We start from the raw sequence: 20,103 nt of genomic DNA on the forward strand, positions 1-20,103 counted from the left end.
ATGGTGGGGGGTATTCAGGTCTCAGGAGGGTGATGGGAGAGGGCAGGTGGATTGCTGGTCAGGCTGCTGAGAACAGCTCTTGGTGTTTCTCCCACAGCTCACTAAGCCTGCGTTATTTCACCTATGGGATTCTCTTTGGTTGTGGCTGTTCCTTCGCCTTTCAGCCATCTCTCGTCATCCTGGGCCACTACTTCCAACGCCGTCTGGGTCTGGCCAATGGTGTGGTGTCTGCTGGGAGTAGCATCTTCTCCATATCCTTTCCTCTTCTCATCAAAACACTGGGGGCTAAGATCAAGCTCGCCCAAACCTTCCAGGTGCTGAGTACCTTCATGTTCATTCTTACGCTGCTTTCGCTCACCTACCGGCCACTCCTACCCAGTTCCCAGGACACCCCAAACAAGAGAGGTGTCCGCACCCTGTGCCAACGCATTCTGTCTCAGCTTAGAAAGTACTTCAACATGCGAGTATTCCGCCAACGTACCTACCGCATCTGGGCCTTCGGGATTGCTGCTGCTGCCCTTGGCTACTTCGTTCCCTATGTACACCTGGTAAGGAATATTAGGGTGGACCCACCTTACCTCCAAGAAGCTGCCCTTAGCCTGCCCAAAGTTCAGAGGGTAGGGGTGGAGGACAGTGAAAGGGCAGAGCTGGGACCTTTGGGAAAAGAGGCCAAACAATGTTTGAAGAAATCCAGAGTGGGAAAGAACAGACTGAGGGAAGACCTCAATGGGAAAAGGTAGAGCTCCTTAGGGGAAAGCCCATGCTTTATCAGTGGGGTTTCCCCCATCTAGATAGGTTTTCAGGAGAAGATAAGCATCATTGGGATGGAGGACTGGCCCAGATCACCAAAGAATAGGGTTTCCTAAGAGTGTGTTCTATGGAATGCTGGTCTTTGTGGTCAAATGATTTGTTTAGGAAACAACATATAATCAATCTTTCTAGCTTCATGTTGTTGCAATCTTTTAAAGGTACCAAAAATCCATAGTAAAAGAAACCCATTTCGCTTTGTTTAACCATTGTCCACCTAAATTCTACTGCCACAGAACTGTCAGTTGTGGTCCGGTTATTATCTTCCATAGACCTCATGTTTCTTAAAACACACTTCTGGAAGTATTACGTGGAAGTTGGTGGATCTTCTCCCCTAGTGACCTGCTGTTGCCCTAGGCTATCAGTTCTGAGTCAGGGAATGGGGAGATCTGGGGGGAGCCTTTGGATTTTCTTAGTTGTTAAGGCTGTATGTATTCTGTCCTGCCAGTGCTTGGAAGGGGCTTGGAGATACCCACTCCCCTCAGCTATTGCCCAGAAGCCCAGAATCCAAAGAGCCAAGGCATATGAAGTCTTTTAAACAAAGAAGCAGCCGGAAAGCTAGTTCTGGAGCTAGGGCTACAAAGGAGTGGGTTGTAGGGGAGGAAGTTCTTGCCATGATCCAGGAAAGTAAGCAGTAGAGGGTTTTTGATATGTAAACAGTTAACCATCAGCTCTTTTTCTTCCTCCTGTCCCTGGGGGTCCTGGTGCTATGCTTTTCAGATGAAGTATGTGGAGGAAGAGTTCTTGGAAATCAAGCAGACCTGGGTGCTCTTGGTGTGTATTGGGGCTACCTCAGGCCTTGGGCGCCTTGTGTCAGGCCGTGTCAGTGACTCCATTCCTGGACTTAAGAAGATCTACTTGCAGGTGAGTGTGACCACCCAACCCTGACCACAGTGGTGTGGGGAGGAACAACCTGCCACAAATGGTAGGTAACCCCCAGCCTTTGGGATAGAATGGTAGGCTGTGTCATTACTGTGCCCTGGGGTCCAGCTTTGACACGAGCTTGTTGTTTAACATGGGAAAGTTGATCAAATTCTCTGAGCCTCAGTTTCCCTTGCTTTCAGCTGAAGACAGTCATCTTTGTTCAGCTTCCTTCATTAAGATGGAGTGAGGGTCCAGTGAGAGCAGTGTGTAAATGGAAACTCTAAGAACACTTTCAAAGAAAGCATTTATTAATAATGGTTCTTACATCTGAAATAGGGAAACTGAGGCCAGGAGCTAGATGTTGTCCCCATTGAGGACTGATCTCCTTGCTCCCCCATACTCTCTTGGAAGACCTTGGGCATCTATAGTATTCCGTCGCCCATTGTTTCTGTCCTTTAAGTCCAGGTTCAAGTCATTCACTTCTTATATTTCCACAGTTACTTGTACCAGGCATTGGTTCTCAAATGCTATCTTCCTGATGGACACAAAAAAAAGTGCCAGAAAACACAACCTTACTTCCCCTCTATGGGCCTCACTTTCCTCATTTGTGCAATAAGAAGAATTCTCACCTTTCCTATCTCACCTCACAGGTGAGGATCAAAATTTCTTTTGATAGGTGCGACCTGAGTTTGGGAAGTAAAAATGTTATAGCCATGCAACATTTTAATCTTTTGGACAGTAATGCAGTGCCTCATATTGTGGGCAGTAGCCACCTGGATGCTAGAAAGGCCACTTCCTGTGTGGACTGGGCTCTGGTCTGGCTTCAGACTACTGTTCAAGCTGTCTGTCTTTACCTGGCAGCAGTATTGCCTTTCTGACCTCGTTCATGCTTTTTGCTCCTGCAGCTGGGTTTACCAGAAGGTACATGAATGTGGAACCCTGTGAAGGGGCAACAGCAGCCCCTCAAAATATGTTGTCACAAATAATCCATTAAAAAGGTAGTTGAGTTCTGACTCTCCTGGTAAAGCCCTAATAGCGCTTCCAAGGGGCCCTGACAGGGGCCCTGATATAGTAGGGATTTCTTTGTCTTCTGACAGCCCCAAGTGTTTTCCTAAATACTCTACATCTTAGATGAGAATATGATCAAAGTTTTCTATTGTATTTAACTCTGTGTTACATTTGCAAAAGCACTTTCATCATATTCCACTTTATGCTAAGTGATGGATGGCAGAACTATGTCCCAGAGATAAGTGACTTGACTGAAGTCAACTCAAAAGACTATGATTGAGATAAACCAGTTATGAAATTCTGAATTCCTGTGCAAATATCAGCAAGTACCTTATCTGGGTAGCTTTTTGCATAGGAGAATGTGTGGATTTTTCATCCTCTTCCATATGCCACCCCTGTAAGTCTTCCCTGTCATTGCCGGCTGCTCCAAGATGCTAATGGTGCTGGAAATCAGGGTAAGCTAGTATTTGGTCAGGACTTTATCTTAAGGAAAAGCAGCAGCCCCTGCCTAGCCATAATAGCTCATTTCTCACCACAGTCCCTAGGAGAGAAATAGGGCCCAAGCAGCTTTTGCTTTCTATTGTGCAGAGGGATTTCCAAGGGAAGTAGAGAAATTAACAAGTCAGAAGGAGAGCTAGACTTAGGGCTTAGTACTTCCCCTACACACCCAACACTCTCTCTCCTCTGTTCCAGTTTTACTTAACCCAGTTTTACCACTTAGAGTAATATAAAATTATCTTAGAATGTTATAGCTAAAATATGTCTTTATCAATTGTAGTCCAACTCCCTCATTTTACAAATTGAGGAACTGAGGCCTAGAAAGGGAAAGTGATTTGTCCAAACTCTTCTTGGTGGCCAATGTCTCAGGCAGAGAGCACAAGACATGGATAAACTTCTTTCTCTGGAACTACTCAAGATACTCCATCACAGGAATTTGCTTCACATTCTCCCTGGGTCAGATGCAGGAGTATAGGCCTGGAAGAAGAAAGGAGTGTACATAACTTCAGATTCTGAAGAAATATCCACTAGACCCTGTGGTTCCCACTATTAGCAAAGATAGACACATGTATCTGGTGTCAAGCCCCTGGACAGTCTGTTAAAAAGAAATGGTGACAACCTGCAGGACAACCTCACTTTAGGCCAGTTCTAAAGGTCTGATTCTCACTTCAAACAGAGATTTTAATCTAAACTTGGCAAGGCCTCATGGAGGATGTTAACGGGCAGCTAGATACAATAGGTAGTAATTAGAGATGACTGAAATCAGTTAATGGGGTCCTTTGGATTGTATAATGGTATTAAGTCTTAATTGCCATACCATTATGGCTTGGTTGGTAGGTGGGTCTGGTTTTATCTTATAGTTGTGCATGAATCTCCTAAAGGAGAAGCTGGGATATCAGGGTTCTTATTCCTAGATTCCACCTAGGTATCCCAAAACAGCCTAGGCAAAGTTCAAAAATCTTCCAACAAAGAGATTTCCTCAGATGGCACAGCCAGGACATTTCTTATCCTCTCTAAGAGCCAACTGATCAACCTAGCAAACCCACTGCCAGTACAACACGGAAAATCTTCAGGGCTTGAAACAGCCTTGACCCTCCTACCCCATCCATGTGGTGATGTGGTGCTTTACACTTCCTGGGTAAGTTTGCCTGCCTGTGTGAAGGATTAGAAAATCGTGGGTCCTGTCAAGGACTTAGTAAACAGATCAGGTCTTAGCCCTGACCCTGGGATGACCTGGCTCTGCTGGCTAGAGTGGGTGGGAGGAGGGGGTTTATTTCTCTGTCTACAGCCCAGGTCTTCAGTCTGACTCACTGACACAGGTTGCAGATGACCTTAATCAAAAGGCCAGCTGTGTTTCCAATTGCTCTTCTCTCTGTTGAGTGGGAAAAACTAGCTTCTGAAAAGGCAGTTTCTTTGTTTTTGAGTCAATTTGCTCAGCCCAAAGAAAGCCCAGTGGCTAGTCAATGCCCCTAAGTTAGATTCAGTCTCCCTAGAACCTCTCCTAGTATCTTAGTTCTCCATAAAGTTCCCTTTGTTGCCCTTTGCATGGTGCCCAGCCAAGTCCATAAGACCCCACAGCCATGCTATCTGAGATGATGGTGTGTCTCATATCCTGTATCATAAGGAACCTGGGTGAACCTCCCAATGGTTTCCTTCATGACAAGGTGTTTTCTAAAAGAAGTCACCCACATAAATGGGCACTGGGTCCTTCCTCATTTCAGGAAGCTGTGACCCATTCATGCCCCCATCTAATCATCATTAGAGTTATCCTCACTTCCTTCCCCTCCTCTTCCCGTATCTTACTTGGATCTGAGAACACCCTAGCATGGTCTGATTCCAGACCCTAATGCCTGGGGCAGCCAAACACAAGATCAAAACAACAGCAATTTCATTTAGCTTACAGTTCAGTGAAAAGACAGCTTCCTTTTTTTTTTCAAGATTTTATTTATTTATTTGAGAGAGGGAGCATGAGAGGGGGGATGGTCAGAGGGAGAAGCAGACTCCCCGCTGAGCACGGAGCCTGATGAGGGACTCAATGCTGGGACTCCAGCATCATGACCTGAGACAAAGGCAGTCACTTAACCAACTGAGCCACCCAGGCGCCCAAAAAGACAACTTCTTAAGGACAGGGTCCATGCCCCCTAACTTTTTAAAAAATCCTGATGGAATCACAGTTAAACAGGAGCTCTCTTAAAAACCTTGAATCTTTCAGCGCAGGACTTAGAAGGGGCCTAAGTAACTATTTAGCCTAACTGCTCTCTCTGTTGACAGCCCCTGTTCCAATTTTATATGGTAGAAATGAAACCCTGAGAAAGGAGATATGATTTGCTATGTGGTCTTGACTGACAAGCACAACATGACCTAAGGCCCTTGCTCCTCTAGGTCATCTCCTTCCTGCTCCTGGGCCTGATGTCCATGATGATTCCCCTGTGCCGGGGCTTCGGGGGCCTCATCGTTGTCTGCCTCTTCCTGGGCCTGTGTGATGGCTTCTTCATCACCATCATGGCCCCCATCGCATTTGAGCTGGTAGGCCCAATGCAGGCCTCACAAGCAATTGGCTACCTCCTTGGCATGATGGCCCTGCCGATGATTGCTGGGCCCCCCATTGCAGGTGAGGCTGATATTACAGGGAGGGCATGAGTGGGCGAGTCCTGTCTTCCCTGGGCCCTAGCAATCCTGAGCACTTCTGCTTGAAATCCCTTTTACTCTTATTCTCTATTTAAGCAGCCTTGTTACAGTGCATGAAACCCCTTACCACTATTGGTGGAAGAAGCTAAGTATAGGATATGTGCATGGATTCATTTTTTTGGGGAATGGGCTTTTCATGGCTCTCTATCTGTTTCAGTGGGGTTTTATTTTAGACAGCCTGGCTGGTTCCAAGAGGGTAGAGAGAGAAATGGGTTTGGCCTTCTTGATCATTCTATTGGTCCAGTATCTTCTCTCTCTCTCTCTCTATAGGAAAGTAATTATTTGCAAGGTAGTTGGGAAGGAAGAGAAGAGAAAGTGGACCCTGGCTTTATTAAGGCTTAGAGACACCCCTCTCCTTCTTCTGAACTGAGCCTGTAGAAGAGATTTGATTAAAGCCAAATCTCAGGACTGAGCAAGTAAGGCTTACTTCCAGCAGGTAGCAGGCAAACTGTTGGCTTGCAGTCTTTCAGTACTCCCAGTTTCCTTCTCTACTGTCCAAGAAGAGCATTGTTGATACCCCAGAGAATATAGGAAACAAGGGAAAACCAATGAAAAGAGAACTCCATTTCTTTTCTTTAGGATTTATTGCAAATGCTGATTCATGGGCTAGGTTCTCTAGGCTGGCCAACTGGGCTAACTCAACAAAAACATAAGAAATAGGAAGATTGGTAGGAGAAGGAAGGGAAGAATGAAGGGGGGGTAAACAGAAGGGGAAATGAACCATGAGAGACTGTGGACTCTGGGAAACAAACTGAGGGCGTCAGAGGGGAGGGGGGTGGGGGATTGGGATAGGCCAGTGAAGGGTATTAAGGAGGGCACATATTGCACGTTGCACTGGGTGTTATACGCAAATAATGAATCATGGAACATTGCATCAAAAACTGAGGATATATTGTATGGTGACTAATATAACAAAATAAAAATTATTTTTAAAAAATACCCCTTGAATACCAATTCTGCATAAGGCACTGTAAGGGCATGTCATGTTGTGTGACAGTGACAAGAGCTTCCACCCAGGCCCTGTGCAACAGCCACACTGCTCACTGGGTGAGGGGAGCCTCTACGCAGCCTCTGATCCCAGAGGTGGATCCCAGAATCCACATCTCTTTCTATTTTGCTTACCATCTAAGCAGCTCAAGGGTTGACTTGCCTTTCCTCAGTAGTATTTTTGGGCTCATCTCTCCTATGAGGTATCCCACATTATCTTCTGCAGGGAGTCCTTGCATACTATGCCAACTATATTCATGGTATTGGCAACTTATAGGAACCCAGAAGGGCCAATCATATGTGTAATTGGGATGAAGAGTATATCTCCTTCTCAGTGTGAATGGGAACTTCAGAGAAAGGGCATTTCCAGGAATGAGAAAATAGGAACTTAGCTGAACATTTCCACAAGAACACTCTAAGTTGGAGGTTGGAGGGTATATCACTATGAGTCAAGACAAGGCTTTGCCATCTTTTGTGGAACTCTTTTAAACTAGGTTCCCTCCTAAATCCATATCTAGGAGTGACCAGAAGTTAAGCTGTAGCTTCATGAAAGTAAAAAATGGAGAACTTTAAGAGAAGCCTCATTAGCCCCTTTCATAATAAGCATTAACCTCAAGGGCCTGCAGCCCCATCACCTCAGGGAGGAGCCACCTGATTTGTAACAAAGGTTTTATTATTATTTTTTCATCATGAATGTTTAAATTGTGGGGGGATTTTGGTCAAGGTAGTGCAGGCCAAGGTTCTCTGGATAGGCATTTTTATGGCCCCTGAAAGAGGCAGAGAACACCTTTGGGCAGGAGGGCAAAGCTGAACTTGACTTGTCTTTCTTGACTGTTTCAGGACTCCTCCGCAACTGTTTTGGGGACTACCATGTGGCCTTCTACTTTGCTGGTGTGCCCCCCATCATTGGGGCTATAATCCTCTTCTTCGTACCTCTGATGCATCAAAGGATGTTCAAGAAAGAGCAAAGGGATTCCAGCAAGGATAAGATGTTGGCCCCTGATGCAGACCCAAACGGGGAGCTGCTGCCGGGTTCCCCCATCCCTGAGGAACCAATCTAATGCATTTTACTTGCCATTGTGTGCTCCTCCCCAGCCTTTTCCCTTCACCCCACCCTGCTCAGCATTTACATTTTTGCCATCAGCACACTTGTTCTCAAACATGCACACACAGCAGTTCAGCCACCTGACCAGCCCCTTGGAGCCAAAGCTCCTGTTAAACTCATTAACCAAATTCTCCCTGTGAATGCCTTTAAACTTGCCAGGGTCCTTCTCTCAGGATCTAGGAAACCTCGGGATCCCCCTGGCCTTTGGAACATCTCCATATACTTTCTAAATACCTGGAGATGTTACCTCCTGGCCCCAGCTTGCTAGTTACCCACTAAAAGCAACTTCCAAAGGTGCTACTGTGTCCCTAGGAGCCTGGTGGGAAGACCCAAGCCTCTGTGTGCTCAGGAGTTCCTTGCCATCTGTCCTTGGGAGTCATTGGTAAGGGGGCAGAAAAACGGCAGAGAGGTAAAATCAGAGAAGGAGACTTGCTTAGTCTCAGAGTCTCTGAGGCCTGTGGCTTCCCAAGAGCTGTGGTGACATCACTTTACAAGTGTACAAATAAGTCTCCCCACCATATAGTTGGTTAACAGTCTTCTTCCTTCTTCCTTTCTTCATTTTTTCCCCTTTACTCCTTCTTCTCCCTTCTCTTCCCCCTCTACTTCTTTTTATGACTGTCATAGATGCATGGGTGCTTGAAGACAGAAGGGACCTAGAGCTTGGGCCAATCAGCCTCACCTTGGCCCAGCCAACCCTAACATGATCATCAATTCCACTCATCTCAGGCTGAGCTACATCTCATTTTTTGGCTCAAGCTGCTATAATTATAAACTGGAAGATTCAATATCACATAGGGAAGGGACCTTAAGCACCGTAAAGTTCCACTCACTGATTTTTACAGATTTCCCAGGCCAGTGCATTAACCTGCAGGCACTTCCAGCTCCCCATCTGTGCATTCACCTGTCAAAATGTGAAGAAATTCCTTTCATCTCAGCAGGCAGAGGAGGACTGATGATGGGGAGGGCATGGTTGGGGGAGGGGCAATAGTTATTGACCTGGCAAAGGACCAACTCCTCCATCTCTCATTTGCCATGATAGGTTAATATTTCCACCGGGGTCAGGGCGGGAAAGGGGCTGTTTTAGGGAAGATCCCATTCCCAACCTGGATCCCCAAAAGGTAGAGGCAGCAGCTACATGTAGGATTTAACAATTTCTTTTAGGAAGAGGAAACCATCTTAACCTTTACAACGCAATATGTCTCCCATGCTGGGCATCCTGAGCCACTCTGCTTAGTGGGCATTAAAGGTGCCAGGAAAGGTAGGCTCTGGGCCATCTTAATCCTTCTGTAATGGGGCCAGATGCTTCCCCATGCTCAGATTCTGAGCACCATTCTTGCTGAAGAGCATTCCCAACCAGGCTGTGTCCAAGCTAGCACAACTCACCTCCTTAGGAGTTCAGCCTCTCTCCTTACTTGGCCTCTTTGTATCTCTTTCTCTGTATTCTGGGCCTTTGTCTGTTGTGCTCCTGTTACCCTAATCTTTCATCACCTTCTTGTCAGACATCCCTGGCTGTTATTGGAGCTAACAGTGACTTGCCACCCTTAGCCAGGGCCATCCAGGGCCAGGAGGATAAGGTTGCCTGTGAGGGGCTCCAAAGAAGACAGTGGTCCCTAACCATGACATTTTCCGTTACAAACAGGCAGCTGGGGCTTGGTTGGCCTATGATGGCTGCATTCAAGGCCAAAGTCCTACGCCCCCTCCATTGGTCCTAGTCCAGCTTTTATCAACTTCCCAAAGGAAAACTCACTGGCTCTTAGCCCTATGGGTAAAAAGGGGCCTAATTACTATCCTCCTGGCTCAAAGAGCAGTGGGACAGGAGAAGCTAAGCCCCAGGAGCCTTGTAACTCCAAGGAGAGACCATTGAAAATGTTGGAGCAACAAAGCCCATGTGCCCATTCTTACTGTCCCACCCCCACCAAGTCATTGGAGGGCAGTTCTGCAGGGCCTCCTTTGTTGTTCAAGGTAAAGAAAGCTCTTAAAAATCAGGCTGCCAACCACTTCTCTCCAGATCAAAGAAAGACATTCACGGGTCCCAAATCTGCCCTATCAGTTGTCACATAACATAGTGGGGTGTCAGTTTACTTCTTCCACATATGTGCATGTACATGTGTGAGCTTGTGTGCTTTTGGAGAGAATGTTGGTTGGTGAAAGCAGCTCAGTATTAATATTTAGGGTAGGATGCAGCCTCTAATGCACCACAGTTAAATCTAGGAGAACGAACAAAATTTGGGAGCTTGAGATCTGGGACATTTAAATCCTCAAAAGGATTGGAACAAAATAAACATATCTAAAAATCTAGATTTGGTATGTGTGTTGTCTACAGGGTGAAATAGTCTTAACCTAGTTAACAGCAGGAAGTTTGGCTTCAAAACTGAAATCTCATTTCAAATAAAATTTCTACCAGGGTCTATACTCTCTGTAAGAGCAGAACTTGGAAAAGGAACTCTATAGGGGTTCTGGAGTTGGGTGGAATATTCAGGATTAGATTTTTAGGGAGCTCTGAAGTGGAAAAGTATTCACTTTACAAAATGAGAACACAGTTAGCAGATAAGCCAAGTAGAGACCTCACCAATGCCACCACCTTGCTACATACATGCCATGTTGAAAATGGGCAAAGACCTTAGGAACAATCCATTTTAATCTGCTCCCTCATTATTGATGGGAGAACCTAAAGGGACTGGTATAGCTGGGTTACACAGCCAGACAGCAGCAGACCCTGGAATTGGTGATGCAGAAGAGAGACCTACAACAATGAAAGCTGGGAGTAACTTTGTCCATCCTCTAATTTTTGTCCATCCTTTGTCCGTCCACTGATTTAAGTGGAGAAACTGAGGCCTAGATATAGCAAGAGGCTGAGCAGGAGTTCATCAGTGGCAAAGCATGCTGAGACTTGAACTCAGGTAAATGACTTCCAGTCCAAATCCCTTATTTTACAGATGAGGAAACCAAATTAAGAAGGGGAAAATGACTTGTCTCCTTCATTTAACAACTATGTAGTGAGCCCATTTCCACAAGGGTGTCAAAAGGACCAGCTCCAAGCAAAAATGAAATCTGAGCAAAGTTTGATTTTAGCATATCCCATTTTTTTCACGATTACCCTCATTCCCAACCAACACATACTTCTGGTGTTCTCTCTTCCCAAGCACTCCAGATTTGCATGCAGCCTTGGCCTTGGCAAGCTGGTCCCACCTACTGCTCTTCCAACCCCAGGAAACCAAGAGGTACAAATAAAGTCCATCTCTCTGTGGCCATACACTGAACAGGGGAAGGGTAAAGAGAGGGGACTGGTTTCCTCTGAGACGGGATAGTTTACCACTCAGCTCTTGGTGATTGTTGTTTCTCCCCTGACTCAGTGCAGACATCCTCAGGCTGCCAGCCTCCTCATCTCCTCCCAATGAGACTAATTACTCTGTTCTTCTGCCTAGCCCTAGGCTCTCCCACCCAAGTTCTGCTGCCCCCTCAGTCCCTCCTCCAGTAGCCCCAAGGCCCCAGTCTGTGTTTGATCACTCAGATTATTAGATTTCAAAGCCTTGGAATCCCATAATTTTTATGAGCACACGCTCTCCTCCAGGGCCTTTTCATGTCTGAAGAGGGAGCCAGCAAGCTCCCCGCCACTTCTCCACAGCAACAGAGCAGGCCAGCTGAAAGGAATTATGGGTGCCCCCAGGAAATCCCTGCTGTCTGACAGCTGGTGCCTAGATAGGGTGGGTGCTGGTTTAAACCAGAAACCTTAGTTCTGAAATTTTAATGAGCTGAAATGTACAGGAGACTCCAGAGGCACAAAGAAAGGGATTAGATACCCAACTCCTGCAGGGACTGAGGACGTTTTTTTTGCTTTAGAAGGCCATCAATTCCTGCCTTTCAGCTCTCCCTAGTGGTCACCAAGCAGAGTTCCATGACTGATTTTCAAGTCCTAAAGAAATATTTTCTAGGGACCTGCTATGTGTCAGGCACTCTGCTAGAACTCAGGGATTTCAGAACGAGAGAAGGAGAGGTGGGGAAAACTAAGAGAAAAAAAACGCACACACAGAAGAAGGAATTTGTACTATCTTTTTTCTGAGATACCTTTTTCTCTTCTGGATCCCAGCAGCCCAGAGCTTACTGACTTCAGAGCCTTTGCAACAGGACAGGAACCACCAGGGCCCTTTCAGGACTGAGGCCCCAGCATTTCCATCTTCTCACTGCCCAGCGACTGGCCTCCTCCCGGCCAAAGCCACTTGGAAGAACTATGCACTCCTCAGCATTGTTTTCCTGCTGAGCCAGAGCCCAGCCGGATAAAATTAGCCCATTGCTCACATCTAACAAGTGCCAGAGCTGAGCCCAGCAGCGCTCCTGACTGTCCAGTAGGACGCCTGGACTGACAGCACCTGTCGAGGGCCCCCAGCCCATAGCCTCCTTGTTGCCCCGGCCTACCTACACGAGGGATGGGAGACTACAGACAGGCGACCACTACCCTTTTTCCACTGCACACCCGCCCTACACTGCCCTTGCAATGACTGGGCCCTGGGATCTGGGGATGGGGGTGCTAACTGGTACCACTTCCCACCAGGTCTCCACGCCCACCCCACACTTCCACTCCGGGAATGCCTGGGGATGGAGTTGGGGCTGGGGGCCCTGGGGCCCTGGGGCCCTGGCTGCAGCATTTCTTGGTTCTGCCACAGGCCTCTGGTCACCTTGGGTGAGGAAGGGCAGGACTCCTGCCCCTCCATGGCCCTCCATCCCCTTCCGCATCTGGGAAGGGTAAGAACCTGGGAGACGCGCCACAGAGATATATCTGACCCTGCTACTCAGATGGAAATCAGGACCGCCCAGGGGAAGGAGATGGGAAGGAAGCCTGGAGAGCCTAACCTCAGGCCCTACCAACTGTCCAGGGAGCCAGATGAATAGACTGTAGCTGCCATGTGTCCTGGGCTCAGGTCCTCCTAGATCCCCCGCCCCCACTGCCCTGCCTGCGGGGCCACCACCACCAGGGACTGCAGCGTCGCCACCCCCACCCACCTAGCGCTTGATCCAGAGCCCTGGAGGTGATCCAGGCTGCACGGGCGACAACCCTTTCCTACCAGCGGCTCTCTTCTCTCTTCCCCCTACTTGATCTGGCCCCAAGGCCCCCAAGGACGGAGTCGGCCTGCAGCTGGTGAAGGATCTAAGTGATTCTAGGCAAGGGGCTCTCGGAGATGAGGGGGGTGGGGGGTTGGAGGGTGGGGATTGCCTCCAGGGAACCCTCGGTCCAAAGCAGCCAGTCCTCTGCCCTCCTCTCCAACCAACAACCTTGGGTCGGGACTGTGGGGCCGCCTTCCCCATGCTGGTCAGCACAATGGGGCTGCTTCTTCCAAAGAATTGGCCCAACCATCAATCCCACCAATTCCCCATAATAGTTGTCCCAGAACTCCTGGAGAGGGGTGGCCAACCACGCTGGTGGGAGTTCCCAGCTCAGACAGACTCCCTCACCACACAGTCCCTAGGTACCATGCAGGGGGTGAAGATGAGCCCCCACCAGCTGCCCTAGGTTCACACAGGTCAACTAGCCAGCGGGATTTCCTAGGTTTGAGAAACCTCCCCCAAACCTGAACCAAGACCCAGGAATGGACCAGGTCGACCCTAAGACACCCCTCCTCAATTTGATCCCCATCCCACGCTCCTCCACCCACTTGCTTCCTTCAGGCACTTGCCTAAGTGGGAGTGAAGGAGAGGGCCAGGATAAGCACCTCCACTCCCCTCCCCCCCACACAAACATACACTCTTCCTCCTCTAGGGTGGAGCGTTCTGGGAGGCTCAGCCCTGCAGTTCCATCTGCCTCAAAGCCTTGCAAGGGCCAGAGTTTCCTCCTGTCAGGAGCAGATCTTTCAGCTACCTGCCTCCTCATTCACCCTGCCCCCTCCCCACTGGACAGGGACACACCTCGTCATCCTTCAGTTCCATGAACACGAGGGCCTTCCCTCTAGTGTTTCTGGACACAGAGGGTCCCTACAACGGTAACAGGGTGCCCTCACCTTTGGGTGGGCAACTTACAGTTTACAGATGCTCCCATATCCCTCATCACATTTGACCACCCCCCAACCCTGAGAGGCAGCTGCTCTTATACCTGTTTTACAGATGGGGAAAGTGAGGCCCAGAAGGGACCTAAATGCCAGTTTTCAAACCCCTTCTCTAAGGCTCTTTCCACCCTTCCTTACAGAATGTAGGGAAGGAAGTGAATCTTTCTGTTCCCTTGACTTCTCAGAAAGTTGGCTTCCTGCTCCTAGAGAGAGTACCTGCTGCCCCCAGGCCCACTCTGCCCCCCCCAAGGAAAAGTCTGGACAGTGAGTGGCACCAGAGCCCCGAGATAGAGGCATGAAGGCTGCAGAAGTTGAGCCAGAGTCCTTGTGCACCCTCAACCCACCCACCCACGCTAGCCTCTCCTATGAGGAGGGAGAGGGACGAGGAGGGAAGTATGGAAGAGCAATTAGGAGTCTCTAATCTGCCTTTCCCTGGGAATACACAACATTGCCTTCTGGGTTCCTGTGTCTCAAAATGGAGGTGAAACTCCAAAATGAACTCTCCAGTGCTTTACTCCCTCAGTCCTCTTATTATTCAGTAGAATTATTACCGCTGAGTGTTAACTCCAGGGCCTTGTTTAATTCCCACGGACCCCCAAAGGAACCTTTGTCTGGTTTGCTTGGTCATCTAGCAGCCCCCATGGCTTGGTACCACATTGTTTGGTAGGCTCTAAATTCCCTGATCCCAGTAAGTCCTAGCCTAAGCCTTTCCTTCAGGCTGAACAGCTTCAAGCATCCAAGCTAGGTCCTTCCAATGTTAGGACTCACCTGCCAACCAGGCTGGGCCTGTAAAGCAAGGACAGCCAGGTTTCAGGGTAAGTCAAGTTCTGGGCAAAGCTGCTTCTAGTTCAGTAGCTCTGTAAATAGTTGTAACTAGTGAACTCCAGGATCACTCTAAATATATTGACAGAGTACAGGGGCTACAAACAAACTTTCCTTAATTCCTTTTTTCTAGCCAACTGAGTTCTTTATACACAATCATTGGTCAATACAATTAAGGGCTGTCATACCAGAAGGAAATCAAAGATCCAAAGGTCAGGATTAAAACAGCGGAGAGCTTCAGATCCAGTAATTTTCACACTGTATTCTGTGACTCTTTTAGGAGGTTCACAGAGTTACCTAAAAGTCCACTGAAATTTCTGGGACTGATTTTTCCCTATTCCGCCTATGAAAACAGGTAAAAATGCTGAATATTATATATAAAACAAATTTAAGAAGACTCTGAAATGTGGAGATAAGAAGTCAGACCAGCTAGGAACCTCAGAACTGGAGGGGTGACTCACTCGAAGTGAGTGTTCTAGGTTTGTTTTTTACCTTATATATCCTAGACTTGTGGCTGGAGAAGCCAGAAATCCAAAAATACCAATGGGCACTGACATAAAAAGTCAATGAAAATCTTTCCCTCTCTAGCCAAAGAATCATGAAAGGGTCAGCCTAGAAAGATAGAAAACTTCTACACAATAACCATTCTACTTCTGTCAAACACCATGGAAAAAACTGTGGTCCCAGCCCCACCCCAGCCAGCAAAGGCAAAGTGGAAAGCCTGGATTTCCACTTTCATCATGCTGTGGCAAATAACCTCTCCCCCATTCATCACCATGATGGTGTCACAGCAGGCCAAATATGGAGCTCAGAGTTTTATTCCAGCCAGGCACAAACACATGATATCCCTGTCCCTTGCATTTCTGGTGGTATCAGAGGAAATCTAGTGGGGTACCTGAACTCCCACCCCCCACATGAGAAGCCCCTCAACACTGTGGTATCAGTAGTGGCCCAGTGGGGAACCTTAACTTGACAGTAATGAGGTAGTGCACCCTTCTTCCACTGCCATGCTGTCAGAGGAAGCCTGCTAAGATTTTTTAAAATCCCACAGTTTCATTACATACTACTAAAAGTGCCCAGGTTTCAATCAAAAATTATTCATGACACAAGGACATCATACCAGAGCCAAGAAAATATCAATTTGAGTAAAAAAAAAAAGACAATAATGAGATGGCACAAATGTTAGCACTATCTGACAAGGAACTTAAAGCAGTCATCATAAAAATGTTTCAATGAGTATTTATGAGGATGCTTGAAATAATTCAAGAATTAGAAAGTCTCAGGAAATAAATAGAATATATAAAGGGATACCAAATGGAAGTTTTGGAACTAAAAATAGAATAACTGAGATTTAAAAAAAAAAACTCAATGGATAAGTTCCACAACAGAATGAAGAAGAAAGAGGAAAGAATCAGGGAACTTGGGGGGAAAAGGCCAATAGAAATGATCTTGCCTAAATAAGAGAAAGGGGGATGCCTGGCTGGTTCAGTAGGTAGAGCATGCAACTCCTGATCTCAGGGTTGTGAGTTCAAGCCCCATGTTGGATGTGGAGCCTACTTAAAAAAATAAAATAAACAAGAGAAAGGAAATAAACTGAAAAAAATTAACAGAACTTTAGAGAACTGTGGGACTACAACAGAAAAAAATTAATATTCATGTGATCAGAGTCCCAGAAGGAGAAATGAAAGAAGGTGTGGCTGAGAAAGTATTCAAAGAAATAATGGCAAAAAAAAAAATCTGGAAAGCAGTGAGAGAGAAATGACACCTTAATTATAGAGAGAAAACAATTAGAATGATAATGGATTTCTCATCAGAAACCATGGAGGGGAGAAGGAAGAAGTCACACATTTTTTTTAAGTACTGAAAGAAATGAACTGTTATCTCAGAATTGTATATTCAGCGAAAATATCCTTGAGGAACAAATAATGGAAAACTAAGAGAATTTGTTGCCAGCAGACCTACCCTAAAAGAATGGCTAAAAGAAGTTCTACAAACAGTAAAGAAATGACAAAAGAAGGAATCTTAGAGCATCAGGAAAGAAGAAGGTACAATGAAAATAGTAGAAATATGAGTAAATACAACAGATTTTCCTTATCCCCTTGAGTTTTCTAAAGTATGTTTAACAATTGAAGCAAACATTATAACAATATCTGATGTGGATCTCAATGTATGTAGAGGAGTCATTTAAGGCAATATTATAAATAGGGGACAGTGAAGAGACAATAAAGGAGGTAAGGTTTCTATACTTCACTGAGGCTGGCAAAATATTAACACCAGGAGACTACAGTAAGATATGTACATATCAAACCACTAAAGAAGCTATGTAAAAAGATACCCTCAAAAACACTACAGATAAATAAAACAGAATTCTAAAAAAGTTAAAAATAAAACCTACAGGAAGGCAGGAATAAAGCCAGAAATGAAGAACAGAGGACACAAACAGAGAACAAATAATAAAATGTCAGACTTAGGCCCTAACATATCAATAATTGTATTAAATATAAATGATGTAAATATATTAGTTACAAAGATTAGCAGAGTAAGTTAAAAATGACACAGTGTATGTTGTCTACAGGAAATTTACCACAAATATATAATGATAGGCTGAAAGTAAAAGGTTGGGAAAAGATATGGCATATATACATTAATAAAAAGAGATGAGAGTGGCTGTATTAATTTTTGATACAGTAGACTTCAGAGCGAAGAAAGTCACCAGAAAGAGAAAAGGACAAAAACATAATGATAAAATGTTTAGGCTACCAGGATGATACAGCAATCCTAAACAGTGCTTCAAAATAGGTGAAGCAAAAACAGAAAACAAAGGGGAAATAAACAATTCCACAATATAGTTGGAGACTTCAACACTGCATCTCAAAAACTGATGGCAAAACTAGACAGAAAAAAATAAGTAAGGACATAGAACTAAAAACACCATCAACCAGGAAGATCTAATCAACATTTAAGGAGCACTCTACCTCACAACAGCAGAATACACATTCTTTTCAAGCACCCGTGGAACATACAACAAGATAGACCATATCCTGAGCCATAAAACCAACTTTAACAAATTTAAAATAATTGAAACCATACATTATGTGTTTTCTCAGTATAATGGAATCAAATGAGAAATTAAAACCAGAAAGACAATAGCAAAGTCTCTAAACAAATGGCAATTAAACAACACACTTCTTAACAATGCACAGATCAAAGAGGAAGTCTCAAAAGAAATTTAAAAAATACAGGCAACAGGGTGCTGGGCAGCTCAGTCAGTTAAGTCTCAGACTCTCGGTTTTGGCTCAGGTCATGATCTCAGGCTCCTGAGATCGAGCCCTGCGTCGGGCTCCAGGCTCAGTGCAGAGTCTGCTTGAGATTCTTTCCCTCTCCCTCTGCTCCTCTCCCCCCTCATGCTTCCTCTCTAAAATAAATGAGTGAATGAATGAATGAATAAAATATTTTAAAAAGATAATCTTTGATAATAAACTTACAATTTAAAAAAATACAGGCAACTGAATGGAAACCAAAATGCAACATACCAAAATATGTGGGACAGAGCTAAAGCAGTACTGAGAAAGAAGTTTATAACACAAAATGCTTATATTACAGATTAGAAATTATTTCAAATCAATAATCTAAGTTGCTACCTGAAGAAACTAGAAAAAGAAGAGCAAAAATAAACTCAAAGCAAGCAGAAGGAAGGAAATAATAAAAGGTAGAAATCAATAAAATCGAATATAGGAAAACAATAGAGAAAAATCAATGAAACAAAAAGTTCTTTTAAAACAATCAGTAATATTTATGAACCTCTAACAATACTGAATAAAAAGAGTGAAGATCCAAACCACCAATATCTGGTATGAAACAGGAGATAACATTACAGATTCTGCAGCCATTAAAAAGATAATAAGAGAACACTATAAACAACTTTACATTCATAACTTTAATAACTAGAGGGAAATATTGGACAAATTCATCAAAATCCACAAACTACAAGAACTCAACCAAGAGGAAACACAGTACATGAATAGTCCTATAACCACTAAAAAAAATTTAATTTATAATTTAAAACTTCCCCAAAAGAAAAGCTATATGGACTCACTGGAAAATTTTACCAAACATTTTTCCAAAGAAGAATTAACAGCAATTTTATACAGTCTCTTCCAGGAAACTTAAGATGAAGAAACACTTCCCAACTGATTTTATAAGGCCAGCATTACCCTGATATTAAAACCAAAGACAATACAACAGTAAAAGAAAAAGAAAATTATAGACCAATATCCCTTATGAATATAGATGCAAAATTCCTCTGAAAATATTAGCAAACCAAATCCATTAATGTATAAAGAATTATGCACCATGCCAAAATGAGATTTATTCCAGGCATGTGAGGCTGTTTCAATATTCAAAATTCCATCAATGTAATGTACCATATCAGCAAATTAAAGATGAAAAATCATATGATACTATTAATTGGTACAGAAAAAGCATTTGACAAAATCGAATACTCATTTATGATTAAAAACTCTCATCAAGTTAGTAATAGAGGGGAACTACTTCAACGTCATAAAGAATATCTAAAGAATCTACATCTAATATCATACTTTATGGGGAAATACTATGTTTTCCTGCTAAGATCAGGAACAAGGCAAAGATGCCCATTCTCACCACTCTTATTTAAAATTCCAACAGAAATTGTAGCTACTGCAATAAGCTAAAGAAAAGAAAATGTATACAGATTGGAAAGGAAGAAATAAAACTGTCTCTATTCACAGATGCCAGAATCATCTACATAGAAAATCCCAAGGAATCTACAAAAACTTTATCTACAAAAACTTTATAAAACTAATAAGTGAGTTTAGCAACATTGTATTATGCAAGATCAACACACAAAAATCAAACACACTTCTGTATACTATCAATGAACATGAAGAAACTGAAGTTGAAAACACAGTAACATTTACAATCATTACAAAGAAAATGAAATACTTAGGTATACACCTAAAAAATCATGTATAGATCCGTATGCTAAACATGTCAAAGTGCTCGTGCAAGAAACCAAGAAAGATCTAAGTGGAAAGACATGCTGTGTTCCTGGACTGGAAGACTTAACATGGTAATGATGTCTATTTTCCCCAAACTGATACAGAGTTTTAATTCAATTCCTATCAAAATCCTAACAAGATTTTTTTGTAAATATGGACAAGAGTATTCTAAAAATTATATGGAAAGGTAAAAGAATTAGAATAATTGAAACACTTTTTAACAAGAAGAATAAAGTGAGAGGAATCACTC

The 20,103-nt window shown here is 44.5% G+C and overlaps 1 protein-coding gene across 1 annotated transcript in view; it reads left to right on the forward strand.

Moving 5' to 3' along the window:
* SLC16A2 (solute carrier family 16 member 2) overlaps positions 1 to 10,268 on the forward strand; it is a 90,811-nt gene extending 80,543 nt beyond the window's left edge. The window contains exons 3-6 of the mRNA XM_002929128.4: positions 98 to 548; positions 1,528 to 1,671; positions 5,560 to 5,788; positions 7,693 to 10,268. Of these exons, the coding sequence (XP_002929174.2) occupies positions 98 to 548; positions 1,528 to 1,671; positions 5,560 to 5,788; positions 7,693 to 7,913 (1,045 nt within the window). The 3' untranslated portion in view covers positions 7,914 to 10,268. The remainder of the gene's footprint in view (positions 1 to 97; positions 549 to 1,527; positions 1,672 to 5,559; positions 5,789 to 7,692) is intronic.
* The last annotated feature ends 9,835 nt before the right edge of the window (positions 10,269 to 20,103 follow it).

The sequence above is a fragment of the Ailuropoda melanoleuca genome, chromosome X, assembly GCF_002007445.2.
Source record: "Ailuropoda melanoleuca isolate Jingjing chromosome X, ASM200744v2, whole genome shotgun sequence".
In the NCBI taxonomy this organism is placed as follows: domain Eukaryota; kingdom Metazoa; phylum Chordata; class Mammalia; order Carnivora; family Ursidae; genus Ailuropoda; species Ailuropoda melanoleuca.